The sequence below is a fragment of the Chrysemys picta genome, chromosome 8, assembly GCF_011386835.1.
Source record: "Chrysemys picta bellii isolate R12L10 chromosome 8, ASM1138683v2, whole genome shotgun sequence".
NCBI classification, from domain to species: Eukaryota; Metazoa; Chordata; order Testudines; family Emydidae; genus Chrysemys; species Chrysemys picta.
In genome coordinates, this window is record NC_088798.1 from 45,226,427 (window position 1) to 45,250,692 (window position 24,266).

At 44.6% G+C, this 24,266-nt stretch overlaps 1 protein-coding gene across 1 annotated transcript in view; it reads left to right on the forward strand.

Moving 5' to 3' along the window:
- Window positions 1-2,262: 2,262 nt before the first annotated feature.
- The window catches only part of F13B (coagulation factor XIII B chain), a 39,778-nt gene continuing 17,774 nt past the window's right edge, over window positions 2,263-24,266 (forward strand). Inside the window, exons 1-5 of the mRNA XM_024102023.3 lie at window positions 2,263-2,458; window positions 12,939-13,139; window positions 15,303-15,488; window positions 18,113-18,289; window positions 19,602-19,778. Of these exons, the coding sequence (XP_023957791.3) occupies window positions 2,389-2,458; window positions 12,939-13,139; window positions 15,303-15,488; window positions 18,113-18,289; window positions 19,602-19,778 (811 nt within the window). The 5' untranslated portion in view covers window positions 2,263-2,388. The remainder of the gene's footprint in view (window positions 2,459-12,938; window positions 13,140-15,302; window positions 15,489-18,112; window positions 18,290-19,601; window positions 19,779-24,266) is intronic.

The following is a 24,266-nucleotide window of genomic DNA, read 5'->3' on the forward strand; positions in this document are numbered from 1 at the left end:
AGACTCCAAAGAGAAACTGCTGAGCTAGAATTGATATGCAAACTAGACACAATCAACTCCGGTTTGAATAAGGACTGGGAATGGCTGAGCCATTACAAACATTGAATCTATCTCCCCTTGTAAGTATTCTCACACTTGTTATCTAACTGTCTGTCTGTACTGGGCTAGCTTGATTATCACTTCAAAAGTTTTTTTTTTTTTTTTTTTTCTCTTAATTAATTGGCCTCTCAGAGGTGGTAAGACAACTCCCACCTGTTTATGCTCTCTGTATGTGTGTGTATATATATCTCCTCAATATATGTTCCATTCCATATGCATCCGAAGAAGTGGGCTGTAGTCCACGAAAGCTTATGCTCTAATAAATTTGTTAGTCTCTAAGGTGCCACAAGTCCTCCTGTTCTTCTTTTCACAAGTATATAAAAAACATAAGCTCTGGGCCTTATGCCCCAAAAGGCTTCCTCAATATGCGGTCTGTCTGTGTATGGTACATATGTTTGTGAATGATACAAATGTAACAGTGTCAAATATGTTGTTGCTCTGGGGCACTAGAGAGTTAAGGCAAGATCCTTGGGGCAAATCAACACAGTTCTGAGGCTCTAGACCTTGGTCTGTACCTCGTATGTCAATCAATTGAGATCTTGTTTATATTTCTGCATATACAGAGTCCTAAATAAAACCATTTGATGTCCTTTCCTAAATAAAGAAAATGCCCAGAACTGTGGAGGTTGTAATGCTGGCAATAATGCCTATATTATTTTGGAATTTACACAACATCAAAAGAAGTTTGCAAATCATCTAGGGCAGAGATGACTATAGGGACTGATAATTCAATATTGTAACATTTCATATTAAGCTCTTTGGTGAAAGGACTATTACTTATATGTTTAACGGTGCCTAGCACAGTGGGGTCCAACCTGGCTGAGGCCTTCCAGGTATTACTGCACTATAAATGCAGAGTAATGTGACTTGGTTGTGTCTAATAATTTTTTCAATTGTTTTTATTTTCAGTGATGTAGCCAATGAACTGTCTTGTGAAACTAATACATACTAACTACCGTGAACTTAATGACAAAAGCAACCCTACCAACACCACCATACCTCCAGCACATAGGTGGAGACAGGATTTCTTGATTTTTGGTTTTAATTGTTCTTAATCTCACTTAGAGGCACTCGTGTAATATAATAAAATTGGTGATATGCAGGAGGAGACTTTTGGGAGCTCCTTGTTTAAAATTTTATAATTTCTTTGAAGGGAAGATTTGGGAAGATTTTTCTTGTCTATAAGGGAATTGCTGTCTCTTGGGTACTGCTAACTGATCTTTGCCAGAGAATGTCTCCTGGGGCTCATAATTATTTCTGAGGAGCATTGGAAACTCTCCAAATTGCACCAGCTGCCAGGTAAGGGCTCACCATAGATGGGCTACCTCCTTTAGTATCCATATATGGTACTCAGTGTATTTTTTTCAGTGAAAAGTATAAAAATTTCTAGCAAAGGACTTTTAATAAAATGTGTAACTGTTGTGGTGTCTCCTTGTTTGATTATAGAATATTTTTATTTAAATGGGGAAACTACCTAAACAGATCATCCAGTTTGTTGCCCTTCTTCTACAGGAACCTGAACACCCTGGTTGATGAAGTTCTACAGGCTGAGGAGGAAAATTTTATGGAAGCCCTTGTTAAAATACTTGCAGCATATTATTGAATCAACTGGTTGCAATTGTTCTAGTATCTCAGAAACTATGTTTTTAGCTTAGTTGCATGTAGGTCAGAATATGAATATGCCTTCAACTGGAACTTGTTAAACCAAAAGATGGGATTATCCTGTCCATTAAAGCCGGGGCATTCATAAAACAGTCTGATCATACAACGTTTTGTTTGTCTAGCAGACAAAGGCAATGACCGTTTTTTCTCTTTGGACCTACCAGCTTTCAGTGCAAACAAACTAGTAGAATGTAGCCATTCCAGTTAGGGATGGAAATAGAAGAGAAAACTACACACGCTATCAAGCAAAGTAAATAAATTGATAACAGAAAAATGGCCTTTAAACCATGGGGCCTGAAAATTCCCAGAATTTATGGCTACTAGTTTCCAATTAATCTATTTTACCGTTTGCCAAAGTCCATTATTTTATAGTGAAAGCAGCTGCCATTTTCAGCCTTTTTCTCATTATTCCTCACTATTATTGAGCTTCTTAACTGAAATAAAGCTATTCAGGTCTAGTCATTCCATTTAAGGAATAAAAATCAGTAAATGCTTTGAAATACCTTTTTTTGTGTGTTACAAAACATACTCCAAATACCTTTTTGTAAATAATTAACTGAATTTTCAAAAGAAATACTGAGTTAGCCACTAGTGTTCACAGAATGGTGAAAACTATTGTTAGAGACCATGAATATGGCATTTAAAAGCTGGATTTTTCTCATAATTTTGGTTGATTCAGGAGAAACTTCGGCAGAAGGTAAAAGTACTGAGGCATTCATTTATTTATAAAATAATATGATAATCTAGAATATAGTTTACATATTACTTTTAGGAAAGTGCTTTATGCAGTTGCTTTAATTTGATAAATGGTTTTATTCTTAATGGGAATATATTTTTGCTAGTGGGGTTTGTATTTCTAATATTTTTGATTGAACACTTGCTATGAAGAGTGAGCTGTTGCTATGTTGAACCTTGAAATTTTGACACAGATATAGCACCTATGGGAAACGGTTCAGACACTAACATATGAACATCCCATTTTATTATTTCTGGAACCACTTCCTTTGAGCTCATTCCGCAGCAGTTACAGAAACAGACTTTAGTTCTATTTTATTTGTAGATAAATCATATAAATTGCAGTGGTTGAAGGTATGCAGACTTATAAAAGTAAAAGAGAATAGGGAATCAAATGCTAGCCTATAGCTAATAACCTAAGATGATGCTCTGCACCTCATGTTCCTGGTTCCTCCAGCATGGGATACTGCTCCCTTCACCCCTATTTTCTAGAAGCCAAGATTTTTAACTATTCCCATCACTAGATAATATGACAAGCCACTGTATCCATCTCCCTTATCTTTTTTTTTTCTGCAGGCTGGGTCACTTCTAACTGGACCAATCTACTCTTGTCTATATTTTTAGTTTTTTCCACTGTAAGAAAATTACATCCTGTCAATCTATAAATTCCTGCCATGTAGCTTCCAGAGTGCAGACCAATTTACAGACTGCTCTCCGCTCTCTAGGTTGGACCTGCTTGAATTAAGGTGCCCCCTCTTACCTTCTCTTGCTAGGCCTGTCTAAAGGAATTAGGAATGCAGGAATTTCAAGTTTGTTTAGTACAGCAATATGTTAATTCAATAAGTCATTAATCAAGCCTGATGATGTCAATAATAGTTTACTAGTAAGTAGTAGTTACTTTCCTTTGTTCTAACAAAAAGAAATGCAGGGGTGCCAAACTCACTTCGGGCAGAAGGCCACATTCCATGTTAAGTGATAGCCCATGGGCTAAAATATAACTGAATTTAGAATTCAGTTCTCCAGTCCCCAACAATTTCCCACTGATGTCACAGTTAGGGCTTGTTTACACTTACAAGTTTTGTCGCCAAAAACTAGCTTTTGGAAACAAAACAGTGATAGTGTACACACTGCAAGGTCACTTTTTTCAGGAAAAAAACCCTAGTTTTGGGGACATAAAACGTCCACCCCTGTGAGAGACTTTTGTCTTTTCCCCTCCCTTTATTGTCGACAAACAGCCAGTGTAGACACCACAGTTCTTTTTCTGATATTATCGGCCTCCAGAAAGTATCCCACAATTCCCCTGCTGCTGCTCTGGTCAGTCTGCCCCTCCCCCTTGCAAGCCCTAGGACTCTTAAATCTCATTTCCTGTCTGCTGGTTTCCCAGAGGAGCTTCCTGGGTGAGCATAGCTGGCTATCATCCCAAACGTGCTCCCGCTTGGCCCACCGCTGAGTTGTTGTATCTGATCAATATATGGGGAGAGGAGTCTATTCAGTCGCAGCTGCGAGTGACCTGTAGGAATCAGGACACATACGGGCAAATTTTTCGAGGCTTGTGCGATAAGGGCTATGATCAGGACACATAGCAGTGCAGAGCGAAGATAAAGGAGCTGAGGCAGGCATACCATCGCTCCGGTGGTGCACCTAAGACCTACTGCATCTATAAGGAGCTGAATGCTATTCTCGGTGGTGACTCCACCTCCATCGCCGATTGCCCTGTGGATACTTGTCATGCTGCTGAAAGAGGGGGTAACCCTGAGGCTGAAATTGTGGATGAAGTTGAGCTAGAAGAGGCTGTGGTGCTCCCAGCAGGTGGGGCACACAGCCAGGAACTTTTCTCCACTCCAGAAGTGCTCAACAGGGAGCAGGAAGCAGATGAGACTCCGGGTAAGTTGCTGTGGCTTGTGTAGGGAATCGAAAAGTGGGAGGCAGGTAATGTATAGCTAATCTACATGGCCAAGCAGGGTGTCAGTGGACATTGAGATCTTCAGGGAATCCTCCAGGGAGAGGCTCTGAAAAGTTTCCAAGCGGTACTTGTTAATCCTCTGCTGCAGATTCCAAGGGATTGCAGCCTTGTTAGGTCCCCCATTGTAGGAAACTGTACCATGCCATTTAGCAATCACTGGAGCTGGGACTAAAGCGGCACATAGCTAAGCTGCATATAGACTGTGGTGAAAGCCACAAGCATTCAGAAGCTGAGCCCTGGTTTCCCTAGTGACCCTCATCAGCGAGTTGTCAGCCAGCAGGCTGGCCGCCTGTGAAAAATTGTGGTATAATTTTAGAATGAGTTCCCTGTAAAGCTGCCCTGCAAGCAGAGACCTTTTTGTCCGTACCCACAACTACCTTGCCCCCCCTACTCCTGAAACTCCCCAGGATTGGGGTGCTTGCGGAGCTGTGTGCCTGCCTAGAGACTCGGAGAGAAAGTGATTTCTACTAGCAAATAGCCCTTTTTACTAAAATGTTTCAATCGTTTGCTGGAATGTAACAATCCCTCTTCTGTTCAGCACAGACCTTTAAGAACACATCACGCACCCCTGGGGACTGGCTGCAACAGATAAGAAAAAATCCTAGGCGCAGCAAAGAAGAGATGTTCCGTGTGGTGTTGCAGTGTGATGAGAGATAGACCAGGGCACGGAAAAAGTGCTGGGAAGCTGAAAGGCAGGACAGAAAAGAGAGTGCTGCTTTTGCTAGGCAAGCGGCAGAGCGGATGATAAAAGTTATGGAGGATCAGACCGGGATGCTCAAGTCCTTGATACAGCTGCAGACTGAGCAGATCAGAGTTCGAGTGCCTCCGCAGCAGATGCACAATTCTTTGCCAACCCCATTCCCTCTATGCTGACACATTCCTTTTCACATCACAGCACTCCTGAGTTTCCCCAGCACTCCACCCCCTCTCACAGCTTGCACAATGATAGCTGGAGCTACATGCAGTTGTGAGATTTTACCCTTATAACAGTAAATAAGGTTAAGGTATTTAATGGTACAGCGTTTTTATTCTGTGTTCTACAAAAGCATATAGCAATCAATTCACTCTCTGGTACAGGCTTCTAAAGCATTGTGTTGAATGGATCTTGGGCCCCAAAATTGTACATGGATGCAACAGGGAAGCAACTCCAAAGCAGACATGCATTACTGTCCCTCATTGTCAAACTGGTTCCTCAAAGCCTCTCTGATGTTAATAGCAGCCCTCTGGGCTCCTCTGACAGCCCTAGCATCTGGCTGTTCAAACGGTGCAGTCAAGCGCTCTGCCTCAGTGCTCCACACCTGAGCAAACATTTCATGCTTAGATTCACACAGATTATGCAAAGTGCAGCATGTGGCTATGACCACAGGAATATTATCCTCGGTAAGGTCTAGCCTGCCATTTAAACTCCTCCAGTGAGCTTTCAAACATCCAAAGGCACATTTGACTACCATGCAGCACCTGCTCAGCCTGTTGTTAAAACGCTCCTTGCTGCTGTCCAGGTGCCCTGTGTAAGGTTTCATGAGCTAGGGTTGTAAGGAGTAAGTTGGATCTCCTAGGATTACTATGGGCATTTCCACACACCCCACTGTGAACTTGTGGTCTGGAAAGAAAGTCCCCCACCTGCAGCTTTCTGTACAGGCCACTGTTCCTGAAGATGCGTGCCTCATGCACCTTTCCAGACCAGCCTGCATTGATGTCCATGAAATGCCCCTGGTGATCCACAAGCGCCTGCAACACCATGGAGAAGTATCCCTTCCTATTGATGTATTCAGAGGCAAGGTAGTCTGGCATTAAAATTAGAATGTGTTGCCATCAATCGTCCTGCAACAGTTAGGAAAATCCATCTCTGCAAAGCCATCCACTATGTCATGCACGTTTCCCAGAGTCACAGTCCTATGCAGTAGGATGCGATTTATTGCCCTGCACACTTGAAGTAATACAGCCCCAACAGTGGACTTTCCTACTTGAAATTGATTTGCGACTGACCGGTGGCAGTCTGGATTCGCCAGCTTCCACACAGCTATTGCAACATGCTCCTCTACCAGAAGGGCAGCTCTCAATCTGGTGTCCTTGCGCCGCAGGTCAGGGGCCAGCTCAGCACATAGCTCCATGAAGGTTGCTTTACACATCCTAAAGTTCTTCTTTGAGTGATTGCTCATGTGTATTTCACAATAGGCGCGTGCTCGCCATGTGCACCGGTGGAAGTTTTTCCCCTAGGAGTACCCATAAGGGAGCACCCCTAACGACCCCTGGAGTGGCACCTCCATGGTATAAGGGGCACTGTGTGCTCCCCCCACCCTCAGTTCCTTCTTGCCGCTAGTGAAGGTGCTTTGGAACTGCTCTGCTCAAGCTTTGCTGTAGCTTGTCCCCAGCCTCTTGTTCGTTAAGTGTATGTGACCTGTAGTTAGCATTCGATTAGTTTAGTTTAGCTAGTGCGCCCGGGCCGGGGCATGTCCCATGCCCCGGGTTTTAAGTTGTGCGACACTTGTAGGCGCCCGATGTCAGTGAGTGATCCGCACGTGGACTGTCTACACTGTTTGGGTGAAACTCATCTCGGTGATCGCTGTAAGATTTGCAGACTCAGTCCAAGTGAGAGAGAGACATTAGGCTCTGGGCTATCCTCATGGAGTCGGCGTTGACCCCGACTCTGCGTGCCGCTCCAAGTCAGCACTGGGCACCGTGATATTGGTGCGGGGCGACCCCCCCCGGCACCATCTACTAGTTGGCACTGCTCCATGTCCATGGGGCACGCCAAGAAGGCTAAGAAGAGACCTTTTCTGCTGTGGCACCAGAGTAAATCTGGGTCAGAGACTAGACCCGTGTTGGGCAGTCCTTGATCCCCATTGGGCTCTAGGCCTTCAACTTAAGTCGAGTGGAGTAGTCCGGCCCAGTCTTAGCAGGCTTCCCCAGATGTCCGGATGCCCTCAATGCCAGAGGCCCTGCAGGTGGCCGGGGACATCATGTCCATGCCGGTACCAGGAGTACCACCAATGTTGGCCCCACGCTCCAGAGGCAAGCCGCCACCGGGATCTCTGCAGTCACCCTCGACTCGGTACAGGTCTCGGTCGACCGGTCCGTGTGTAGTCCATGTGGATCGCCGTCGACTCCCACCAGGTTCTCTGGCTGGGTTCCATCTGACCAAGACTCCAGGCACTGCTCCGCCTCGAGGAGCGAACACTGACAGGACAGAAGTACACAACACCGAAGGTCCTCATCTTGGAGGGGTTATCGTAGCCAGTTGCGACACAAACATCGATGCTGTTCCCATTCGTTGTCCCACTCCAGGACCCTGCCACGGCACCGCTCCTGCAGCCCTGGGCATTGATCGCCGGCCAGTCACCGTTGCGGATTCACCTGTTGGAGCCGATCGTCAAGCAGCTGTTACCAACGGTACCAGTACTCCACGTTGAGGTCGCGGTCTCTGGGTTGGCACCGCTCTCGGCACCATCGCTCCTGCCGGTCCAGGGACAGTGGCAGGTCGTACATCAGCCCGGCCTCCCTTTGTAGCCGTCCATCGATGGGTCAGGCGAGCCAGGCTGAACAGCCCGCTTCCCCGGTGCCACAGCAGATGCGGTGGCACTGGGCCCGTGGCTGGCGCAATGGTACCAGTGGGCACCGTGGCCTCCGACACAGCCCCCAGTGGGGGTTCTCTCCGTGGCTGGAGCCTCAGAAGGGTCGTTGGCCTCCCTTTCCCGACCTCTGAGGAAGGAATCAGTGGGACATACATCCTCAGCACTGTGCCCGGAGGCCGACCAAGCAGGGCTGCCCAGGGGCGGGGCAATTTGCCCCGGGCCCCACAGGGGCCCCCATGAGAATATAGTATTCTATGGTATTGCAACTTCTTTTTAATGGAATGGGCCCCCAAAATTGCTTTGCCCCAGGCCCCCGAATCCTCTGGGCGGCCCTACGACCAAGTGGTAGATCCTCCGGTGCCAGTGGACACGCAAAGTATGGCACCGGCCTCCTCGCCCTCCCCTCCTCCCTCCGTCATGCAGGAGGACTCTAAGGCCCAAGAACTATTAAAAAGGGTGGCATCAAGCCTCAATCTTCAGATGGAGGAGGTGGAGGAGCCCTTGGACTCCCTGTTTAACATACTGTCCACCTCGGTACCGGGCAGGGTGCCCTTGCCTCTCCACCAAGGGGTGACGAAAATTTCAAATGCCCTGTGGCAAACCCCGGCCTTATTGGCCCCATCTCTAAGAGAGTGGAACGCAAGTATTTTGTGCCTGCCAAGGGACATGAATACCTATACAGCCACCCTGTCCCTAACTCCCTGTTAGTCGAGTCGGTCAACCACAGGGAGCAGCAGGGCCAACCAGCCCCTACTCCGAAAAATAAAAATTCAAGGAAGCTGGACTCATTTGGAAGAAAAATTTATTCATCCTTGAGCTTCCAGTTACAGGTGGCGAACCATCAGGCTCTCCTGGGCCAGTATGAGTTCAAGCTGTGGGGCTCTTTGCCCAAGTCAAGGACTCCCTCTAGGAGCGTGACAGGAAGGAGTTCAAAGCGCTGGTGGAGGAGGGTATAGCGGCTGCCAGGGCAACACTGCAGGCAGCGTCGGATGCGGCGGACACGGCCGCGCTGTCTATGGCCTCTGCAGTGTCCATGAGAAGGGCATCATGGCTCCTGCTCTCTGAGCTGTCCAGTGAGGCACAGACCTCCTTGAAGGACCTCCCATTTGATGGCAAAGCTCTGTTTGTGGAACAAATGGATATAAAACTGCATGGCCTGAAAGACTCCCGCACGACACTTCAGACTCTGGGCATCTATGTTCCGGCTCCAGCTAAACCTAAGTTTAAGCCGTAGCAGGCCACCCACTCTAAATATGATCTTGCTTATAAAAAGTTGTGGGACTATAAGAAATGCCCGCAGAGACAGTATCAGCTTGTCCCCCAGCCTGGGTCCTTCAAGGGCAAGCAGGCAGGGAAAAGGCGGTTTTGACAGGAGACCCGGGGTCGTCCTGCCAGTTCTCGTCAGGGTTCCACCCCCAATAAAGCGTCTCTTTTCCAATCGGTTGTGTGCTTTCCTCCCAGAATGGTCACAGCTGACCTCGGACCGATGGATCCTCAACACCATCTTCTGGGGCTACACCCTCCAGATTACTTCCACCCTGCCCAACCATCCTTCATCCCATCCCTCCTGGGGGACCCCTCTCATGAGGCTCTACTTGAGCAGGAGGTCGGGCTGCTCCTGATCTGCAGGACGCATACTTCCACATTCATATATTTGAGGGGCACAGACACTTCCTCCATTTCACGGTGGGGCAGGAACACTACCAATTTATGGTCCTCCCATTTGGCCTGTCCATTACCCCCAGCGTATTCATGAAATGTATGTCGATGGTAGCGGCCTATCTCAGGCGCTGCGGGGTCCAGATCTTCCCCTACTTGGACAACTGGTTGGTCAAGGGCAGCTCCCAGTCGCAAGTGCGGGATCACGTGGCGCTCCTTCTGTCCACATGCACCACTTTTGGCCTGTTGGTAAACAACACCAAGTCCACATTAGTTCCGGTACAATGCATAGAGTTTATCGGGGCAGTCCTGGATGCCTCCTCGGCCAGAGCCTCCCTCACACTGGACAGGTTCAAGATCGTGAAGGGGCTAATCGACATAGTCACAAGGTTTCCGGTGACAACAGCCAGAGCGTGCCTCCAGCTCTTGGACCACATACATGCATGCCAACATGTGACCCGTCACGCCAGACTCAGGATGAGGCCCCTCCAGCTCTGGTTGGCCTCAGAGTTCTCCCAGGCCAGGGACAGGATGGACAAAGTCCTCACGGTGCCCGAGCCAGTGCTCACCTCTCTAGAGTGGTGGTCCTCCCTGAGAAACATGCTCCAAGGAGTCCCGTTCAGAGGCAGGGCCCCGTCGCTGGAACTGGTGTCTGGTGTCTGACGTGTCGGACCTGGGATGGGGGGCCCACATGGGGAACATCCAAACCCAGGATCTATGGTCCGCTCAGGACCTGACCCTCCACATAAATGTCAAGGAGCTCAGGCTGGTACGGCTGGCGTGCATGGCCTTCCGCTCGCACCTCGAGGGCTGGGTGGTCAGGGTTCTCATGGACAACACAGTCTCGATGTTTTACATCAACAGGCAAGGCGGGGCCCGAACATCTGCCATGAAGGCCTCATGCTGTGGGACTTTTGTATAGCCCACAACATCTGCCTACATACCTACCACCTACCTACCCGGAACTTGCGGGCAGATCGCTTGAGCAGGGAATTCTCCTCTCAGCATGAGTCGTCTCCCCACCGAGAGGTGGTGCACAGACTTCCCCACACTTGGAAAACTCCCCAGGTGGACCTGTTAGTGACTCAGCAGAACCGTCCCTGTCCCCGATTCTGCTCTGGGGGGGGGGGGAACTGGGAGGGGGTGCTATTACTGATGCCTTCCTCCTGTCATGGTCAGGCCAGTTTCTCTATGCCTTTTCCCCCATTCCTGCTGATCGGCAAGGTCCTGGAAAAGTTAAAGATGGACAAGGCCCGAGTCCTTCTCATTGCCCCAGCATGGCCCAGGCAGCATTGGTATGGGACCTTCATGGGCCTGGAGGTCGCCCCGCCGTGGGCGTTGCCATCCCGCCCGGACCTTTTCTCCTAGGACCAGGGCCGCCTCCTCCACCCCAACCTAGCGGCACTCCACCTCACGGCATGGCTGCTCAATGGTTAGGCCGGGAGGAGAGGACGTGCTCGGAGGGGGTTCAGTGCATTCTCTTGGAAAACAGACAGCCCTCCATGCACCGAGCCTACTTAACAAAGTGGTCTCGGTTTTCCAGATGGACAGATGCGGGGGGCACTTCCCCGGTGGCCGCCCCAATCCAGCTGATTCTGGACTACCTCCTTCATCTTAGAGCCCAGGGCCTGACGCTCTCATCAGTCAAGGTGCACCTGGCAGTCATATCGGCCTTCCCCCACCAGTGCAGGGCCATGCGGTATTCTCCCATGCTATGACTGGCCGATTCCTTAAAGGATTGGATCGTTTCTTCCCATATGTTAGGCCCCCAGTCCCGCAGTGGGACCTGAACCTGGTGTTAGTCCGCCTCATGGGCCCCCTGTTTGAGCCGCTAGCTACGTGCTCCTGGTCTCACCTCTCGTGGAAGGTGGCCTTCCTGGTATTGATCACGTCGGCTAGGCGGGTGTTGGAAGTCAAGGCCCTGACCTCTGAGCCCCTGTACACGGTGTTTCATAAAGATAAGGTCCAGCTCCGCCCACAGCCTTTGTCACAGGTCTCCGCCTATCACATGGGTCAGGACATTTTTCTGCTGGTCCTCTGCCCCAAACCCCATATGTCCAGCGACACATGCTGGATGTGAGATGGGCTCTGGCTTTTTACCTGGAGCCAAATAATCCGTTCAGGAAGTCCTCGCAGCTGTTCATCACCGCGGCCGAGTGCATGAAAGGTCAGCTGACCTCCCAGAACCTGCCCCATCCCAGAGCTTGCACCCAGCACCCAAACTCCATCCCAGAGCCTGTACCCCAGACGCCCTCCCCCACCCAAACCTCCCAGAGCCCAACCTCTCACCCCTTCTGCACCCAAACTCCCTCCCAGAGCCTGCACCCCAATCCTCTACCCCAGACCTCCTCCCCCACCCAAACTTCCTCCTAGAGCCTTAGGGGGTGGAGTTGGGGGGGGGAATGGAGTTTTGGGGCATGACATTATTGGCCCGCTGGGAGGATTTGAGGACTGGCACTGTCCCTAAGGTAAATTGAGTTTGAGACCACTGTCATAGGTTTACAACCAGAGCCTGGAAAGTATCTGGCCTAAACATTAGTATCTAAATACTTAGGCATTTTTTTATTATTATTATCATGTCACATTCAACACTGCTCAGTAGGAAAACATGCTCCCTTTTACAGCTGCTGCTGTTTCGGCCCTCTTTTGTCACTTCTTTTCCCCACCCTCTTTTTTTTTCTCTTCCATTCTTCCCTGTGCATTTATTTCTTTGCAGCAACGTTCAATTCCCACATTGCTGTGGGCTTCCTTGCCACATCTTCCCCATTTCATCTGCTAAAATTATCAGCAATAAAATTAGTTATGTTGACACTGAAATGTTAGATTTATTGCAACCATGAGGCCTAGAAACTCTTTTTAGATGAAAACTGAGGTTCTAGACCATCCGAATGTGTCTAGCATGCAACATGAATAGATCAAGTTGGCTGAATCCATCCCTTAGGCCATAAGTTTGACACCCCCTTGCTAAATATATTATCTTTTAGTTTCACTGAATCTGCCCATTTTTTGTAGTATAGGACAAAGTGAAAAGAAATGTCTTTGGTTTTCAGTATAATTACTCACTAACAACTAGGCAAGTCAAGTATAAGTTCAAAGGGTAAATGGTTGTAGAATGGGACCTCATGTATGAACCCTAGGTACCTATACAGAATTCAGCCAAGCCAATTAATTTTAAATTAACCCAGAAAGCACTGTTATATGCATGGGAGAAATTTGTAATGAACAAAACATAATTAAATCTTTTGTAGATAAGCCTTGTGATTTGCCACTCATAGAAAATGGGAAGATAGCCCAGTATTATTATAGTTTTAAAAGTTATTATTTTCCAATGAGTAAAGAGAAAAAGCTTTCCTACACCTGTGTGGCTGGCTATACAACTGAATCTGGGAGTCAAGATGCAAGGATAACATGCACAGCAACAGGATGGTCACCAGCACCAAAGTGTTATAGTAAGTCAATTTCATTGGACTTTTTTGTTTCCTGTGGACATTGTAATGGATTTCACCAAGAGGGTGTAGTAATGAAACCATAAATTAGGGAAAAATTAGGAATTGGAACTGGATATTGACACTTTACCTCTTTCTCTCTGAAAATTAGTACCAAAACCAGGAATATTGCCTTTTTGTGAAATCAGATAAATTCATGGAGGACAGGTCCATCAGGGGCTCTTAGCTAGGATGGGCAGGGATGGCGTCTCTAGCATCTGTTTGCCAGAAACTGGGAATGGGCAACGGGGATGGATCACTTGGTGATTACCTGTTCTGATTAACCTTCTGAAACACCTGGCATTGGCCACTGTTGGAAGACAGGGTACTGGGCTAGAAGCATCCTTGCTCTGACCCAGTATGGCTGTTCTTATGTTCAGAACATCCCTATTTAGCCTTTGTGTTTTCATTCTTGTTTTTATTCAAGTGGTACTGGATTCCCCTTCCATCCTCCATGCTGAGCAAATGACCAATTTCAGTCAGATTTTAGTTCACTTTGCTTCCCCTCATCTTCAGTAATTTTGCCTCTTACAGGTGGAAACCCTCCCCTTAATACAGAAATTTTCTGGCTCATCAGCAGGGGTTAAACAAAGTAAAAGCTGCACTTTGGCATCAGTAGGAGTTGCCTGCAAGTGACTGGTGGCTGCTTCCTCAGACAGTAATAGCATCCCAGAGGGAATTTAGGGTGTTACCCAGGGTTTTCAAAACTCAAAGCAGTGGTAACTTGACTGTTTCTCTTCGGGCGGTGTCGGGAATAAATCAATGGGGACACAGCTCCTCTGTCTGATAAATGATTGGTACAAACAAGAATGCTTTAACCTAAAACTACCTCTTTATTAGGTTTCACTCGCACACACAAAAGTGCTGTAGCAGTAGGTTCAGAGCATCCCAAACATTTATAGTTACCCAAAGTCTGAGATGGTTTTGAGTAATCAACAACCAGAATTCCGTGTGCCGTCCTTCCATCCAGCTGCTAGGGAGTTTAGGTGCCAGCTTCTTGCACAAAGAAAAGCTTTCTTGGATTGCTCCAAAGTGTATCCTTTTGCCTAATCTTTTATAGCTAACTTAAACAAAGCACATAACTCATAGCGACTTTTAGTGGGTCACCATAGTAACCCCAATGGGTCACCAATTCTCCTAATTTAAGCAACCTACTCATTTATCTCTTAACAAAGCATTCTGTGTATCTCTAGTCATAACAATAAAATTTATATGTAGGGGCACTTAAAACCAAGGTTGACTGTCCAAACATTCCTTCCATTCTCAAGGTACATTAACTCTCTGTCCCACCTTCCCATTCTCATTAGCAGAAACTGCAAACATACAGTTGTTTGGCCTTGCCTCTCAAAGACCTAAGATTATTTCTAGCTATGTGGTATTTGGTTTTCAGCTAGCAGTGGCTGGACATACAAAATGGCTGACTGAAACAATGTCAGGTTCCAGAGTTACACACACTAATATCAAGTTCTGAGGTTATAGAGGAGTGGGGAGAACATCTGTCCCTCTTAAAGTAAATTAAAAAAAAATAGAGGGCACATCTGGCCAGTAAACAGTGAAGTCACCAAAACACTGAACTCTCTCTTGCTCTCCTGGTGTTTTCATCTGCTTATGATCTGATGGTCATCAGTTCCCTTCCTGGGGACCTTTAATTGCTACTGGGAGAGAACTCTCACTATGTCTTTGCAAGTGCTCCTATTTTACCCACTGGGAGAGAGTCTTATAGCTTGAAAGTTGGGTAATTTCACCAACTCTCAGGACTGCCTCCATCACTTCAGGACTGACTGTGTGCACTGCAGCTTCAGTAGTGATCTGGAACAAAATAAAGAGAATAGTTAAGACTGGCAAGAAAGAAGATTGTGTGAACCCCACCACTGTCCAGATTCACCAAACTAGGTGACTTTATTATCTTTCTAATTTCAACATTTAAAATACCTATTTGATATTGGGTTTTTTGTTACTATGTCAGGAGGTTAAGCAGATAGAAAAAAACTTTGAGCTCGTTATCTCCTCACTGTAGGCAAATATAGGAAGCAGACAAATCCCCATGTAAATATATACTAAAGTTATAGAGAAACATAATACTCTGTCAGTTGCCCCGTTCTAATCAGCCTACTTATTTTCATGTAGAAAAATGTAGCAAACCTCTCTTGGAAAATGGCATCTTCTCTGATACAAAAGTGTCCTACAAAATATGGGAACAATTGCTATACAGATGTGCTTCCGGCTATCAAACTCCAGGAGGTAATGCTGATGAAACAGTGCAATGTCTTCCAGAAGGATGGTCTTCTCACCCAAGCTGTGCTAAAAAGTTTGGTATGAATTTACATTCTTCTTTTTTTTGTATCTTTGCTGCTATATGACACTGTTACAGCTAGAGTCTCCCTGTGTTAGGGCAGCTTTTAAACTCACTCGGGCAAATTTTCAGCTGGTTGAAATCAATGGGACAACATCAATTTGCATTAGATGACGATAGTCCCCATTGAGACTACTCATATCACATGTATACCTTTACATGCAGGCTTAACTTTATGCAGGATCATGGGCCAAATGGGTAGATAATTGCTTAAATGATTGAAACCTTACACATTTTCTAATGAGGTTAGGGATAGTATAAATACTGTTTTACATTTAATACTTCTGTGTCTTTCCACTGTTGGGATATTAACTTCAGAAAGGGAGCTACTATACAAACACCATAGCACTGAATGACAGTGGGTGATAATCTCAGTTGATGTCACATTGCCACACTTTTACATTGTATGAATTACATTAGTGAATAATTAAACTTAAATGTGTAGACTGATCTATAGATTATGTATTAATTATATTGATTACTTAAGCATTCCCAGTTATCACTTAGAGAGTTAACAGGTTCTTGTCCCAAGATCAGGTCCAGTATTATTAAAATTACTATGTAACTGGGAACCTTGATGGGCACAGTGGCAACATTCATGCTATAAGAACTCTTCTGTGTTTACAAATGATGTATTAATACATTCAGGACAGTCACACACACACTGTAACTCAATAAGGTAGATAGAGATAACACAGAAAGTACACCTGAACATCCATACTCACACCATCCCTTGCAGAACAACCTGAAATGTTAGCCATTATCTTCCTCATCACCATCCCCTTCTTCATCTTCACCAGTGGCCATCATTCTTACATCTCTCTCTCCTACTGCCCAAAGGTTGGGATATAACTTTTATAATACGTTACGTTGATGCCACTATGTCTAATGCATATTCAGTAGGGGTATTTCCCCTCTTCCTTATTCATATTTTCTCAATCTACTAGTGTTGAGGTGTCCTTTATAGGTTAGTATATTAATGATTTCAACTCATTATCATATACGTTAATTCGTTGCCATCGCACTCTTGTGGTTGGATGTTCCTTCCAAAATATTCCAAAAGCTGGTGTTAGCTCATGCTTCTATGGTTGGCTGATGTCATTATGGACAAAATTCCCCTTTACACTCTTCCAGTTCTCCAAAACTTTGGGGTTACCTTTGGGCCATTTATCTATGCCAAAGTTCATAGCCCTCAAGCCGCATGCTAACTGCAGAAGCCAATGTCTTACAGGATACAAGCCTGTAGGTTCCTTGCATTCTTACTGAATATAATAACGGCAAGGCAGTGAATATAGTAAAGGCAAGCTATCCCTATGGGCTACAAATGTTGGCAGTTAAGTACATTTCCATTTTAAAAGTATAAAATGTGGTAGAATTGCATTGATTTTCATCTTCTGCACGTCCATGCAGACTTTGGCTCACTGTGTCAAATATAAAAACTTCTGGAGTGTGGCCACCCCTTGCTTTCCTGTGGCTTGTAAGATAGTCCTATTGCAAAATACAACAAAGTATAATTACAAGTATTACACACTAAAAACTAGAGCTGGCTGAACAATATTTAGTGAGTAGTACATTTTGTTCATTATGGGTCAATTTTTCTTTGGAGATCAATCTATTTCCAATTCAGAAACACTCACTGAATGGTAAAAATACAGAGAAGCACTACAGTTATTTGTAAGGTATATCTATGGAGTCGTATTCGTAGTTCAAAATATATTTTTCTCTGGTCCCTGGCTGGTTACTCTACTCTAGAGAAACAGCAGGCATGCCTGAAGAGAACTCTTTAGGCCTTGATTCTCTCTGGTAAAGGGTGGACTCAGAAGGGAAGGTTCCATTTCTCTTGCTATTTCCATTTTGAAGAGTGCAGGATTTTTATGACCACCCTACTACTAGTACACCTCTACCCTGATATAATGTGAGCCGATATAACACGAATTCGGATATAACGCGGTAAAGCAGCGCTCGGGGTGGGGGGTGGGGCTGCGCACTGCAGTGGATCAAAGCAAGTTCGATATAACATGGTTTCACCTATAATGTAGTAAGATTTTTTGGCTCCCAAGGACAGCGTTCTATCAGGGTAGAAGTGTATAATCTAAATCCTGTTGTCACACATGGTACACTTACTACTGTGTGTGAATGTTGGTTTATGTCTGTGAGCTGCAGTTAAAATCTCTGCCTGTTAGGCAGGGTGCTATAGGAAGAAGCTAACTGGTAAAAGCTCCTACGCTTACCCACACAACAGTGAGAGACTGTGTAAGTATATATAAAGTTGGGAAGCTGCAGAGTCAGAACTACTGAAACAAACATGTTTGTGTCTGAATATACTTATTTGAATCAGTGTAGTCAAACATGGCTGTGCATCTGGTGCAAATTAATCCATTTCCCTCCAAACTTTGTTAAATGTATATCAGAGGACTTGAATAACTGCCCCGGCTATTTACAAATTAATTGCAAAGCTTTGTGTCAGATTTGAACAGTCTACTAAAAGCATGAGACTTTAATGAGGATATAGCGAGAAAAATCCTATGTCGTATCTTGAAATGAAATAAGCCCCCAAATTTATGTACTTTTTTTTTTTTTTAAGAGAGCTGCTTAGTACCAGACTTACATCACGGCCACTACTCCACAACCCAGCGGATCCTCAAACTGAATGAAACACTGATGTATGAATGTGATGAGGGATACCACACCAGAGGAGGAAACACTATTGAAAAGGCAGTCTGTCGTACATATGGATGGTCCCTTACTCCGAACTGCACTAGTATGTTGTTGTCTTTATGTAACCCTTCTGCCCATCAGAGTTGGCAGCAACAAGAATCTAGGGGTTTTGTGTCAATAACACAAGGCAAAACTGACTCGAGCCCCCACCCAGTGACCTGGGACAATGACATACAACCCCTTGGGTGCCTCTAAGAGGCAATACTTCCCCTCTAGCAAGCATAAAGTCTGAGTGTAGCAAAAGCCTTTTAATAAAAGAGGGAAACAATGCGGCATTATGTTGGGGAAACACCACTAACAGGATTCATAACACAAACCATAAGCAAAAGACCCACCCCCAAGTAAGTTTGGCAGTGTCCTTTTACCCTCAGGGTCTTAAGTCCAGCAACTCAACAGTCACCCCAGCCACAGTTTCTGACCTTGGTCAGTGCAGCCCCCAGAGTTCAGAAGTTCATCTGCAGAGTTTACCTCCCAGCCTGGGAGGAAGTGGGGGGGGCAGTATGGGGGCATCTTACATGCTCCACTGCTCGGGTTGATGGCTGATTGCCACACCTTTCCGTGGGGTTCTGCTGCAGTCTTCACCACCAGCTGCGCCTCTCCACTAGCCATCCTGCTAGCCGCTCACTAACTTGTCTTCAGCCCCTCCCTACTTAACACAGCTCTCAGTGATTTCAGCTGTTAGTAGGGGGTGCCTCAGTGCTGGCACACTCAGAACCACTAGCCCAAAGTAGGGCTAATGCTTAGACCTAGGAATCCGTGATTTCATCTCTGCAGCACCTAACAAGACTCCTAACTGAGTCAAAATTATCTCTATTATTACACCATGGAGAGAGGAAGAGAGTCAAGGTGGTGTTTGGGGCCCACACTACCAAGCAAACATACCTGTCCCCAGCCTCTCTCAATTCACTGGGGTTTGGAACCCATGTCCCTTGCCTAGCGAGTGCTGCTTGGTTGAGGGTGAATCCCTCCGTCATAAAATGCCAAGTACAGTTCTACTGTCCTTGATTCACTTTATTACTCCTGTCCCAATAACAAAGAGACTGGGGATCCCACAACAGCCAAAGTGACCATTTGGGCAAGCAGTCTATCATGCTAGGCAGGGTGGGTGTGCCCATGCAATCGAGATCAGCCCCTGAAGTCCTTTTCCACAGCTCACCACCAGATGTCAGGGTAGAGCTCATTCTGACTCTACTTACATCTAGAATAACTTAACCTGAATCTTCCGAAGTCTGGTATTCTTTAACCCCATAGCCTTTGTTTCTTTTATGTGAGAAAAGCTTCCGCACATTTAATGGATTTATTCTGATAGAGTTGTTTTAAATCTGTTTTACCCAGTGTGTGTTTTTCTTTTCTAGAAGTAACATGCTTCTTGTTAAGTGAGATAGAACATGGGAATTTCTATCCCAGGAAGAAAAGCTATGAGGAAGGAGATGTGGTTCAGTTTTTGTGTCAGAAAAATTACTCTTTGAATGGATCTGATTTAATTCAGTGTTATGACTTTGGATGGTATCCAGAGCCTCCAATATGTGAAGGTAACTCTCTTCGTGTATCTCTTCCTGCCCCTATACCACCCTTATTATTACATTTAAAAATATACATTAAAATAACACTGAAGTTTCGAAGTGAAGCCCTCAAAAGTTAGGAAATGTCAGAATTAAGGCTGCCTGTGCAACCTTAATTCAGCCTCCTTATCCATATGCATCAATAGTCTTTAACTACATGATCACATACTATTCCACCCTCCACCACCAAGCTCCAGCCCCTGTATCTGCCTCCTTCCCTTTCCCCCTCAGCTCCCCCTCCCAGTTCTTTATCCCTCTGCATTTGAATCAGGCTGCACACTGCCTGGGTGTCAGCAGAAGGAGCCATGAAAGAACAGAAAGAATCTCTTCCTCCTCTTGGTTTCTGTAAGCCATAGTGGCCTGCAGCAGCTGGGAGCAGCAATTTCAAGGAAAGTCCTGCTCAGCCCTTGCAGCCGAGGATGGAGCATGCTTAGTTACTGTGTGGGAATGTCACATGCAGTAGGCTATGTGAGAGGACGGAGCATGCTCAGTGCAGATATAATCTTTAGAAAATTTGCTGCCTAATTCTAAACTTCTACTTACTGTGTACTAACTGCAATTTTCAGAGACTGACACATTTTCAGAGAGATGGCAAAAATTTCATCACTTACCTCAGTGTTTCCCACAGCCAAATGTAAAGTTCTTTCTCCAAAAAGTGGAGGCTCTGGAGGTTATCAATAAAAGAGTTGTAAAAATAAAATTTTATAATGGTCAAAACAACATATTTTCCTCCTAGTCTTGTTGTGGAAAACTGCTGCACCATTTAGCTGAATCGTTTAATAACAACAACAACACCACAAAAGTCAGCTTGAGGCAGACACCCAAGATAGGAAACTTCACCCTTAATGGTTAAAATTTGACTGTTTTATAAGCAATTGGAAAACAGCATCTTCTAATGGAAAGGGTCAGGCAACCTTTATTATAAGAATTGTTACATGCACCATCTGTAGTACAAGTGTGACAACTTAATGTGTCAGGGTTTGACCAATACATAATAATAGCAATGTGACTTTTTTATGTAACTGTAAACACTTCTCATGACTGTCTCATAATTCTGAAACCTGAAAGTATGTTTTTGGTTAAATGCCATATTATCTATCAGAGGAAAATCCTTGTCCCATTGAAATCAAGGGCAAAACTCTCATTGACTCCAGTGGGATCAGGATCTTTTCCTTAGCATTTTATATTCACAACATACAATCATTTGCAGCTGGGGCAAATCATAGAGTTTATCACTGATGTCAGTGAGAGCAGTTTCAGGCCCCTGATTAATTTCTTAGCTAGCTCAGTTGATTCAAGGGGATCAAATGTGGAAAACATCAACACAAAGGCAAAAAATAGGTCTAATTTTGGAGTGTAAGTTACAACTGAAAAGAAATAAGTAATGGTCAGAACATGGTGCACCCGAATTGCTTGATTTGAATGCACATCAGAAGTGGGCATGGCCTTCCATGAAGAAATTAAGTTCCTGCAACTCTCTCTCTCTCTGTTCCTTTTCAAAAGCAGAATAAACTTGAGGCAAATTGAACATGCTTACGGCAGCTTTAACTTGAACTTTTTGTCACTGCACACGTGGGTTTATGGCAGATATTAGTGCTGCTGTGGGAGACTCTGGGAAACTGTGGGTTGTGCCAGAGACTTATTGCTATTGATTCATTTTTCATCCTGAAATTATGAAACCAACATCTATATGGTGGGATCTGCACACATCAGGATGCATATTGTTTTTTGCTCAGTTATATGTAATAATGTGGATACTTCTCTCCATTATAGATTTGTCTCTGAATGGGGCAGATGCATGTCTTTGCATGATCCCTGTTCATTCTATGATGTCGCAGATGTTTTTATTATTTTGAATGTAACCATACTCTATTTTTCCAACAACCATCTCAGTGAGGTGATCCCCTTCCAGAGTTGACAGGCATGCAGAGAGCATATATATGGCATTATTGGGTATGCTACCCAGTAGCAGCGTTTGTACAAATTTACATTTCAGTCAGCTAATTTCTTTTACAACACCAATAGACTTTTGCTTATGGGTTTCCATAGATTCCAAGGCCAGAAGGGACCATTGTGACCATCTAGTCTGACCTCCTGTTTAACACAGGCTATAGAACTTGCCCAAAATAACTCCTAGAGCATATTGTTTAGGGGGAAAAAATCCAATATTGATTTACAAATTGTCAGTGACGGAAAATCCACTGCAACAACTGGTAAATTGTTCCAGTGGTTAATTACTCTCACTGTCAAAAATGTACGTCTTATTTCCAATCTGAATTTATCTAGCTTCATGTTATACCTTTCTATGCTTGATTATAGAACCCATTATTAATTTTTTTCACCAGGTAGATACTTATAGACTGTTATCAAGTCACCCCTTAACCTTCTCTTTGATAATCTAAATAGATTGATCTCTCTGAGTCTATCACTATAAAGCATATTTTTAATCGTTCTCATGGCTCTTCTTTGGACCCTCTCCAATTCATCAACATCCTTCTTGAATTGTGGGCATCGCAACTGGACACAGTATTGCAGCAGCAGTCGCACCAGTGCCAAATACAGAGCTGTAAAATAACATCTTTACTCCTATTTGAGAGTCCCCTGTTTATGCATCCCAAGATCGCATTAGCTCTTTTGGCCACAGCATCACACTATGACTCCCAAACCTTTTTCAGAGTCACTGCTTCCCCAGATAGAGTCCTCTATCCTGTAAGTGTGACCTACATTCTTTGTTCTTAGATGTATACATTTACATTCAGCTGTATTAAAATGCATATTGTTTTGTGTCGTTTACCAAGCGATCCAGATCTCTCTGAATCAGTGACTGGTCCTCTTCATTACCTACCACTCCCCCAATTTGTGTCAGCTTCAAACTTTATCTGTGATTATTTTGTTTTCTTCCAGGTCATTGATAAAAATATTAAATGCTATAGAGCCAAGAACTGATTACTGTAGCATCCCACTGGAAACGCACTTACTCAGTGACAACTCCCTGTTTACAATTATGTTTTGAGACCTATCAGTTAGCCAATCTTTAATCCATTTAATGGGTGCCATGTTAATTTTATATCATCCTAGTTTTTAATCAAAATGTGTGGTACCAAGTCAAACACCTTACAGAAGGCTAAATGTATATTGCGTCAACACTATTATCTTTGTTGACCAAACCTGTAATCTCATTTAAAAAAAAAATCTAGTTAGTTTGACAGGATCTGTTTTCCATAAATCCATGTTGATTTGCGTTAATTACATTATCTTCCTTTAATTCTTGATTAATCAAGTACTGTATCAGCCTCTTCATTTTCTTTCCCAGGATCGATGTAAGGCTGACAATTGTCTAATTACCCAGGTCTCCCCGTTTACCCTTTGAAAAAATTGGCACAAGATTAGTTTTCTTCCAGTTATGTGATATGCTCTGTAGTAGTGTATACTTGAGGTGTCGGGTCCTGGGTCACAGTTTACAATTCCATCTCATCATTTTTATTTGGGCTGTCAATCACAATTAATGCCTGCGATTGAGTAAAAAGAAAATTAATGTGTTAATCGCTTACCTCTGGGCTTGGGGGGAGGTATTGGCGGCAGCCCCAGGGTGTAGCTTTGCAGGTGGCTGAAGGCCGGAGCCCTGTGTCTCCAGGGCGGCTGAAGCCCAGAGCCCCCAGCATCAAGCCTATATTTGAAAATATAGAAAACCTCCAAAAATATTCAAATAAATGGTGTTCTATCATTGTTTAACAGTGGGATTAAAACTGCAATTAATTGCAATTTATTTTTTTAATTACTTGACAGCTCTAATTTTTGTTGGTTTAAGCCCAATTTGTAACATTCCTTTTATCATACATTTTTGTAATGATTTCTTACCCTCAGTGTTGTCTAACTTTACTTTCATAAACATTCTTGTTTTCTTATTACTAATCGATAAAATGCTTTAACTGAAACTGTCAGATTGAACTTCTGAACTGGTTCACATTCACAACTGATATTTACAGAACAGTCTAATGCAGCTGAAGGCTAAAGTACCTGTGGCTATGGGATGTTGATTTTTTTAAATCTAGGACATGGTCTGAATAAGCAGTATGTGTTTCAAGATTAAGTTCAATACTTTTTAAAATTGACTGTGACCTTTACCTGTGGACTCCAAATTTTAGTTTTCAGTGGAAAGAGAAAATTGCATCCAATTTTTAAACGGCATTGGGGTGAGAACTGCATTGCAATTATCAGTAAACTGGATTGTTAAAATCACTGGGTCAAATCCAATCTCTTTTAAACTCTATTGAACTATGTGGTTGACTGAGTCTGTGGGTTTGATTAATGTCCCTTTTCTGTGGCTACAGTAGAGTGACAATACCTGGGGAACCCCTAGAAAGTAGAGGGGGAAGCATAGTGGGACTCTGTAGTCCTTTGTTCATCATGGACCTAAGCTCAGCAGGGGAGGTTTGGTGAACAGTTCAGAAAAGTGAA